Raw genomic sequence first — 9,940 nt, 5'->3', positions numbered from 1 at the left:
AAATTTTTGTAACTTCGCATATCAGAGGCCTATAGAGGTCCCTTTCAGTGCACAAAATTTTGAAGGTCAAGGTCACTTTGTCGCAAATCAGGGGAGTCGACGAAACCCTTATTTTTTGAGTAATTTTGATCGGATCGTCTTCAAACTTCATGGGAATATAGTTCATGGTCTGGCGCTCAGCTGATTAATTTTTGGTGGCAATTGGCCTTGACCTTCATGGTTAGCGCCTGAGGTCAAACATATTTGACCCCAAGGTCAAATTTTCAAGTTTTAGGAACCATATCGTGTAGTACCTCAAATTGAACACCTCGATGAGTGCTTTCTAGATATGTCAAGCTTGAGACATTATGACGTCATTTGGTGATGCTTTGAGGCAAAAAGCATATTTTTCATGGCTACTCTGTAGAATGATTCTCATCGGAATCTCTTGTAGGCAGATATTCCTCAAGGAGTCGCTCCTGGTGGATAGCAGCTCTGTTCACCTCAGTGTGACCTTGAAGAAGTCACACGTGGTCACCTTTTGGCAAGATACGGGTCACCCTGCGGGTGACATTGGTTTATTTTATTGTTTTCGACCAGGGTTCATTCAAAGTCTATCTTCTCTGACAGTTTTCATAGGATCCGGCTGGAATTTTTTGACAATATGGCTGAATGTACTGCCCACAGTTGTTCATGGCCCGATTTTTGATTTTCGAAAAAATATATTTTTAATGATTTTTCAAAAATTTCAAAGTCCCGTTGCTAGGCAATGGTGGTGTCCATAGCAACAGTTCTCATTTGCACACAACAAGGTCATGGTATGAACCAACCAACCAAGTTTCATCGAAATTGCCATTGTATTAACGGAGCACTGGACCGAACAGAGGGACAGACAGACAAACATATCGACAGAAATACTGATAATAAGGGTAGAACAAATTTCAAAAAAAAAAATTTTCAAAAAATTTTTTTTGACTACATCGACTACCCAACATATCGACGGAAATACTGATAATAAGGGTAGAAAAAAAAATCTCAAAAATTATTTTTTCCAAATTTTTTTTTTTTGCGACAAGATCGACTACCCAACAAGCACAGACAGACAGACAAACATATCGACAGAAATACTGATAATAAAGGTAGAACAAGAAATCTCAAAAAATATTTTTTCGACTCGATCAACTATCCAACAAACAGACAAACAAGCAGTCATAGACTGGTACTTACGAAATCGTCAACTTGACCTCTGACCTTGTCTTATAAAAGCTGTCTCGAGAGAAGGTAGCGACGCAAACCAGAAGTTTCTACGATGATTCTGTACCAAACCATCAAAAATCGTAACGTCGACCGAAGCAAAAATCTCCATTTCTCCACGCAATTTTTTAATATTATTTTATCAAAGTCGCAAAACCGTAATATTCGGCCATCCACCAACAATCTTTACATAATCCGACGGCTTAGCGAGTCAGGCATGTGACGATAACCTTTATTGGGATAAAAAAAATGACTTTTAAACACAATCTTTATCGAAAACACCATCAGCGCGCATATGCAAAACCTTTATGTGATCAACGACGCCTCTGCTCAAGCGCACTGCACCACGTGACGAGCCGTGACACGGCGAGTTAAATATTTTTTATACAATCTTAAAACGTCTCCAAAACATCCGATTTTTACCAGAATTTCGACAACTGAGTTTTAAGCGTCCTAAGCGATCGCAAAAACCGAAGACAAAATTAAAATCGAAGTTAAAACGAACTCGTAACGTCGAGCGAAACAAAAATACTCCATTTCTCCACATGAATTTACGGAATTATGTTTGACCTCACTGTAACCTTGACCTTTGACTGATTTTGACCAAAATCTAATCAACACTAGCCATCACCCTCTTGAATCACGTGGTGTAATTTGACATTGTTAGCTTCTTCCGTTCTCGAGTTATCGTGCCTACAAACAAACAAACAAACAGAGGACGGAAGTCATCAATATACTTACAAACCGCACGATTACAATATCCCGCTTACTCCCTCCGGCGGGCGGGATAATTAATACACAATAGTAGGGTATGACACAGTCGTAATGGTCCAAACGGTTTCCTCCCCAATCTCGTGACGTAGGTATTTCCTCGCACACTATATAGATGCCGGTAGATCTGAGCAAGGCTCCACGAATTCGCTGATTGAGAAACAAAATCTGCAGTGAGCGGCGTGTTGTGGGCAGTGCGAGGTCGTCGCCCCGGTGGACCAGTGTTGTGGGCAGTGCGAGGTCATCGCCCCGATGGACGAGTGTTGTGGAGGTGAAGCGCAGCAACGAGAGCCGGCGGTGCTGCCGGTAAGGAACCGGCACACTGACCCGTGCCGCGCCCGCTCGGGACCAATTCCACTGCTCCGTCAATATACGTGAACCAGAGTGGGGATTCGCGCCGAGCAGATGTCTCATGGAATGTGAGAGTCTTACGAGGTTGTTGGAGAAACACGTTCAGTGTGTTTAATGAATGGCTCGGTTGTGGGAAGTACATTTAATTAATAATAACATGAGGAAGTTTGAGTTTCGTGTGTGTGTGTGTGTGTGTGTGTGTGTGTGTGTGTGTGTGTGTGTGTGTGTGTGTGTGTGTGTGTGTGTGTGTGTGTGTGTGTGTGTGTGTGTGTGTGTGTGTGTGTGTGTGTGTGTGTGTGTGTGTGTGTGTGTGTTTTGGTCAACCGGCCCTGGTAATTCGAGTTTTTATTACTTTTCTTTCAAGGAATTTCGATGTAGTCCGAGGCCATTAAGCCCATCAAAAGTCTGAGTTATTATTGCCAACCTATGGTTGTTTGTCCGTGCTGTATCCTTTTAGATTGTGAGCGTCAAGCAAGGTGTGACTTGGCGCCGGTGTACGAACCGCCCACCTGCCAGACTCGGAGCTGACTCTCTGCTAAACGATTACAGGGCCGAGTCTGGTGGGCAGTCGGGGGACGTGTTGTGCAAAGCACGGAACAAAATCGTACAAAGTGATCCGAAAAGGCGGGTGTGAGTCCAATGCACTTTGGAGTAGGGTCACAAGGTAATGCCGTTGCTCGATTTGCTTGCTGCACTCGAAACGCATGCTCTGGGAGCCAGCTCTGAGATTGTAACAATACCCGGAAGGAGTGCGTGCCAGAGCTGCTCCTGTAATGCGTAAATCATTAAACACGGGACTAAAAATTCTGGAGTCGGACAACCGGGGGAGAAGTGGAGCAACCGACTGGCCTGGCTCTCCTTTTCAACAAACTTCAAGGTCTTGCGATTTGGAGAATGTTAAACTTTGTGGTACAGCTACTGTACATAAGATTGCATTTTGAAGATCGGTGGAGTACCAGAAGGCTCCACAGTCCACACGACATTGGCACAACAGGTCTTGTCTCAGCCTCTCACAATGCAGCCTCCACGGTGGAAAAAAATAAATAAATTAAATTCCGATGTGACCATGTTTTAAAATCTCTATCTCTCTTTTTTTATTTCAGGATTCTCGTCATTTCCCACCCATACATCCTCCCTCTGGCAGGGGCCAGTTGTTCGACTATTGGCACTATTCCATGGCTCCAGGGAGAAATTGCAAGTTCTCGCCACACACTCGCTTTAGTTTATTTATTTTTTTAGTGGTGGGGGTGCGACTTAATGCCCCCTGGGTACCCCAAGCACAAATGCAAAATTTGGTGGAGGTCTGCCAAAGCCATTTTGGATTTGATGAAGGACAGACATTGCCTTATTACTCTGCGTGTGTGGTTCGAAGTGGGGCGAAGCAACTGATTCATTCTCTGTCTGCCAGACATCAGTCTATAATTGAGGGACTACTTGATTACCTCTGCCACAAAGGTGGACAGAGGTTGTGTATTATCCTCTGTCTGTCTCTGTTACTTACGAAATTGAGGATTCGCAAGTACATTGGTTGGTCTCATCTGTTATTCTGTTTGTGGGTCAATCGCTGACATGTTACATTTTAATTCCTATCTTCACAAAACTTAACCACCTGGTAGAGGTAATTAGCTGGAAGCCTATTCTTTTCAGGTCAAAGGCCAAGGTCACAAACTCTGTTTTCATCACATTAACTATCTGTATGTGTGTATCTGTCGGCATGCAAAATTACCGTGCTTCCCCATTGTCCCGGGTCGCTCACCTGCAATTTTTTTTCATTTATTTATTATTATTATTTTATTTACAGACACTTTCTGATGGTTCTGTGAATTTTCCTGGTGTATTGGGTTCGATCTCTGTCAGCATTTAAAATTACCGAGCTTCCTCATTGCCTCGGGTCGCTTCCTTAACTGCATTTATCTTTTTCATTAATTTTTTTCATTTATTTATTATTATTATTATTTCATTTACAAACACTTTCTGATGGTTCTGTGAATTTTCCTGGTGTATTGGGTTCGATCTCTGTCGGCATTTAAAATTACCGAGCTTCCCCATTGCCTCGGGTCGCTTCCTTACCTGCATTTATCTTTTTCATTAATTTTTTTTTCATTTATTAATATTTTCATTTACGGCTTCTTTCCAATGGTTCTGTGACCCCCCCCCTCCCTCCCCGGTGCGCAAAATTTCAGCTTTCTACGTAACCCGGAAGGTACTGAACATTAATATCAGTCAGTGATTTAGTGAGTGGTTACAATGAGCTTTTTATCTATATTAATATTTCAGCACGCCCCTTTCTTTGTTCCACCATCAGATTTTTGTTACTGCATGAAATGAAACAAGATTTGGCACATATAGTAATGATATTATTGTCTTCCTGAAGAGGCCCCTCAAAATTCGTTTTGATGCATTTTCACAAACTCCAACGGATTCCATTCAAATTCGGTACGATTATGGCTTTTGGTCCAACTTAGGTCATTGACTATAAATTTTTTCCATAACACTTCCGATATTCGAAAAAAATCGATAAATCGATATCCCTTATGGGATTTTTCCATTCAAATCCACTCGAGTTTAAGGCCTACGGGGGACGCAAATTTCCACTTTGCCCCGGGCGCTGTTTACCTCTGCTACGCCAAGCTGTTAGGGTTAGTGACCCTAACCCTAACTGCAACCCTAACCGCTAACACTAACCCCTAACCGCTAACCCCTAACCCCTAACCGCTAACAGCTATTCAGGAAATTTGCAAGAAAGCCCAGGCAACGCCAGGCTTTATTGCTAGCCCGAGCAATGCCGGGCATTACTACTAGTATATGTATATATTTATGTATGTGTATGTATATATATCTATGTATGTGTATGTATATATCTCTATGTATGTGTATGTATATATCTATGTATGTGTATGTATATATATATATATATATATATATATATATATATATATATATATATATATGTATATATCTATGTATATATATATATATAATCTCCCTCTCCCTCTCCCCTTTCTTTGTTCCACCATCAAATGAAACAACATTTGGCACAAATACTAATGATATTATTGTCTTCCTTAAGAGGCCCCTCAAAACTCGTTTTGATGCATTTTCACAAACTCCAACCGATTCCATTCAAATTCGGTACGATTATGGCTTTTGGTCCAACTTAGGTCATTGGCTATACATTTTTTCCATAACACTTCCGATATTCGAATAAACTGATATCCCTTATGGGATTTTCCATTCAAATCCACTCAAGTTTAAGGCCTACGGGGGACGCAAATTTCCACTTTGCCCCGGGCGCTGTTTACCTCCGCGAAGCCAAGCTGTTAGGGTTAGGGTTTGGGTTAGTGTCTGGGTTAGCTACGCTAACCCCTAACCGCGAACAGCTATTCAGGAAATTTGCAAGAATGCCCGAGCAACGCCAGGCTTTACTACTAGTATTGGATATATGTGATGTTGAACCTCCGAGCATGATGGAGCATTTTGGCAAAGTTCACGTCCCATAGCAGTCGAAGCTGCACAACTTTAATCCTTGGTCTTTAAAATATACTTGAGAGTGTGCTGCTGAAGCTATCCAGACAGAAAGCAAATCGGTATGCATGCGCTCATGGCGTTTAATTCCGTAACATATTTATCAGGTCAGACGGGCCTTGATTTGGTTGATTTTGTGTGTGTGTGTGTGTGTGTGTGTGTGTGTGTGTGTGTGTGTGTGTGTGTGTGTGTGTGTGTGTGTGTGTGTGTGTGTGTCTGTGTGTGTGTCTGTGTCTGTGTCTGTGTGTGTCTGTGTGTGTGTGTGTGTGTCTGTGTGTGTCTGTGTGTCTGTGTGTCTGTGTGTGTCTGTGTGTGTGTGTGTGTGTGTGTCTGTGTGTCTGTGTGTGTCTGTGTGTGTCTGTGTGTCTGTGTGTCTGTGTGTCTGTGTGTCTGTGTGTCTGTGTGTCTGTGTGTCTGTGTGTCTGTCTGTCTGTGTCTGTCTGTCTGTCTGTGTGCCTGTGTGTCTGTGTGTCTGTGTCTGTCTGTCTGTCTGTGTGTCTGTGTGTCTGTGTGTCTGTGTGTCTGTGTGTCTGTGTGTCTGTGTCTGTCTGTCTGTCTGTCTGTCTGTCTGTCTGTCTGTCTGTCTGTCTGTCTGTCTGTCTGTCTTATAAACACGGGTGGACGGTGAAGCCTCGGTCAACTCGTGCAACTATGTCAATTAATTACTTGCTGTTTCAACGTGAGTTGGACCGTAATTATATCTACGAGTGACTTATTATTAGCCCCCATTGGACTTTGTCCAAACGGGGGCTTGTGGATTTGGTATCGATTTTTGTGTCCATGTATGCATCCGTGACTGTATATCTGATACGTATGGACTGTTTTTTTTTTTTTTTTTTATTCGTGCTTGACACAAAAGTAACAAATGATGGTATACATATACACATCATTTTGTTTCACGATGCGATCAAAGATGGCTGACTGGCGGCCATTTTAGTTAAAAAAAACCCCCAAATCTGGTGTCGAACATGCCCTCAACCATTTCTCTGACATGCATTTACCGACCTTATTCAAACCTGGCACAGATGATGAATGATTGCTTGTATATGCATGTCATTATTATTATTATTCCCTCGCCCCCCCAAAATTTGATCCAATATGGCCAACTGACACCCATTTTAGTTGTAAAAACCCTGATGTTGGACATGTCCTCAACCATTTCTTGGACCATGCATTTACTAATGTTGTTCAAACTTCTCATACAGTTAATGAACGATGGCTTACAGATTCACGTCATTCATGTTTGACATCAGATCCAAGATGGCTGACCGGCAGCCATTTTGTTACTTAAATGTGTCCCCATCCATTTCTCAGACTTGCTTGGTCCAATTTTGTTCAAATTTGGCACAAACACGGTACATGATGACGTACAAGTGCTTCTCACTTAATTTTGCGATCTGGTCAAAGATGGCCGACTGGTAGATTGGTGGCCATTTTAGTTGTAAACTCCATCATAAACAGCCCTTTAACTCCATCAATAAATTTACAAAAACAACGGGGGCTATGACATTTAATGTCTTTTTACTTGTTTGCCCTTGATGGCTTCTACGTCTATTGAAGTGGACCTTTTGCGACCCTTTTTGACCTTTACACCTTTTAGACCACTAATACCCTTGGACCTTTCGACCCATAGACCCTAACTTTAATGTGTAAAAGATGGTGCATCAATGATTATAAACTTGCATTGAATGTTTTTTTTTTTCTTTTTTTTCCTACATCCTTTAAAACGTTTATTTTATTCCAATTGTATTATATATTTGAACACTGGAGAACACTAATCACTTTGTTTGTGCTTCCAAAAACCTTCAATTTAGCAGTACTTGGGCAAAATTGTACGCCGTTTTGACCAATCAAATTTGTCCTGTGCTCTGAGGCGGAGTAACATCGAAACTCAGACAAAAATGGTGGCGCCGAGTGATGCAACAACAGAGCTGACCGTCCAAAGGATCTGTTGAAGTGCATGGGCGTCACCATCTTCAAGGCCACCTCAACGGAATGCATGCGCTCATGGTGTTTAATTCCATAATATATTTATCGAGTCGGAAGGGCCTTGTTTTGGTTGATATACATATATGATCTAAAACTGAAAACATGGGTGGACGGTGGAACCTTTGTCGAGGTGAAGCCTCAGTCAGGGCGGTCCCAATATAAAAGTGTCTTCTACCCATTTCCAGGGCTCTACAGCCAATTTCGCCACCAGTACTTGCAGTCTGCTGACAAAACAGTTCATGAAGGTTCCTTTTAAATACCTGAAGTGTTTTTCTTGTGCTTTTTTTTTTTGCACCCAAGTCCTCACCTGGCCTCACTGAAAGTGGAGGTTTCACATGACATCCTACTCGATACTGTCTTAAAGTTAACACTCACTGCCTCCTCAGCAGAGTTGGGGACTTGAGTCTCAAAGCCTTGTGACTTGCGACTTGACTCGACTTTACGAAATTGACGTGAGACTTGGGACTTGGGACTTTGTGTCTGGGGACTTGCAACTTGCACGCATGTGACTTGAGTTTACAATGACTTGTTCACAATGTCTGAGCGATTGTGTTTTGGGCAGGTGGTCCCACTGGTTAATCCTCACACTGTCAACACTATTCTTGATAAAATCTATCTCTGGACGTGTGTGTGTGTGTGTGTGTGTGTGTGTGTGTGTGTGTGTGTGTGTGTGTGTGTGTGTGTGTGTGTGTGTGTGTGTGTGTGTGTGTGTGTGTGGTTTTGAATGAGTGGTTGTGCTTTGATATGTGAGTTCAGGATGGTGGACACTATGCAAATTATCTGTGTAAATGTGAATCACATTGTACTGTTTATGGTGGGGGAGTGCATTACAAATCCTAGCAGTTTACAGTGTTGTAATAGTGTCTGTCTGAAAACCTCGTGGAATCAAATGAATTGGCCAATTTACATACATACTCTGTATTTTATGCACTCTTAAACTGCAAGAAGAAATTGTTGAAAAGTGGTGGTTGTACTCTGGGTGTGCATGGTAACGTTTTACCAACTTTGGATGGCTACCTCAAACTCAGGTTTTTACTTGTACGTGAAAGTGGGGAATTATCATAAATGGGTGAATCATACCTGCAATGCACTCGCGCACAGCTGTACAGAATAACTTGAAAGCTGGATATTATTGTGAAAAAATAAAGATAACTCCCAGAAGTTGTACAAATCACTCTAAAATATGCCAATTCTCTTTGTTGTACTATTGATGTGGGGGGAATGTGTTGAAACGTGCTTGTTTGTCTGTCTTTTTGTGGGAAGAAATCCTTTGAAACTTGGTGGTTGTACTTGAGGTCTGCATGGGAATGTCCAATCAAGTTGGGATGGCCATCTGCAACTTAAATCCCCCCTCCCTCCCTCACCCCCGCCCCCACCTCGAGCTTGCAGCTCACGTAGGGAACGGTGTTTCTAGCGTCTTGCAAATGCCTTTTGGCATCTAAATTTACTTCCAAGAATAGAAACCACACGATTTATTTCCTTGTATTCTGTTTGGGTAATAAAAAGTATACCTTTTATGCTCACCTGGATTTTAGTTAGGTGAGCTTATGCGATTGAGCAATGTCCGTGAGTGAGTCAGTCAGTCAATCGGTCCATAAACACTTCAGTCATTGTCACTTGAACCAAACACACGATTTTGATGAAACTTGGCCACTTGCCACGGGATTGTATGATGGAAATAAAGCTTAAATGCTACTTCTTGTAGGCGATCGAGAGGGAAATTTTGTTATGATTGGACAAACCTTGGTGGAGTTGTGGTGAAAAATGTGTATAATTAGGTCATGACCTGGAGGTCAAAAATTGTCACCCCCATATACTTTCTATTCCAATTATTGGTGCAACATTTCATTCCGAAAGTCCCGAATCTGAGTTGCAGCTCAGAAATTGGCAATGAAGGAAGGAATAAACAAACGAGCAGTCATAGACTGGTACTTGCGAAATCGTCAACTTGACCTCTGACCTTGTCTAATAAAAGCTGTCTCTAGAGAAGGTAGCGACGCACACCAGAAGTTTCTACGATGATTCTGTACAAAACCATCAAAAATCGAATGTTTGACCTCACTGTGACCTT

The 9,940-nt window shown here is 42.1% G+C and overlaps 1 protein-coding gene across 9 annotated transcripts in view; it reads left to right on the top strand.

Annotated features, from left to right (window-relative positions):
• Positions 1-2,086: 2,086 nt before the first annotated feature.
• The window catches only part of LOC147019873 (sorting nexin-5-like), a 78,205-nt gene continuing 70,351 nt past the window's right edge, over positions 2,087-9,940 (top strand). For 2 of the 9 annotated variants that reach the window (XR_015061553.1, XR_015061552.1), the window contains exons 1-3: positions 2,091-2,310; positions 2,813-2,985; positions 3,459-3,549. Coding sequence is in view for 6 of the 9 variants with exons in the window: in XM_085894663.1 (XP_085750789.1) it covers positions 2,257-2,310; positions 2,813-2,985; positions 3,459-3,549 (318 nt within the window). In the remaining 3 variants the exon portion in view is untranslated. Of the gene's footprint in view, positions 2,311-2,812; positions 3,233-3,458; positions 3,550-9,940 lie in introns of those variants that run through there. The other 7 variants (XM_085894660.1, XM_085894663.1, XM_085894664.1 and 4 more) reach the window with 7 other exon arrangements.

Source organism: Eptatretus burgeri, chromosome 9, assembly GCF_056783735.1.
Source record: "Eptatretus burgeri isolate ZD-2024b chromosome 9, Ebu_testis_v1, whole genome shotgun sequence".
In the NCBI taxonomy this organism is placed as follows: Eukaryota; Metazoa; Chordata; class Myxini; order Myxiniformes; family Myxinidae; genus Eptatretus; species Eptatretus burgeri.
Note: the sequence above shows the minus strand (reverse complement) of the source record. Positions and strands in the feature narration are given on the sequence as shown.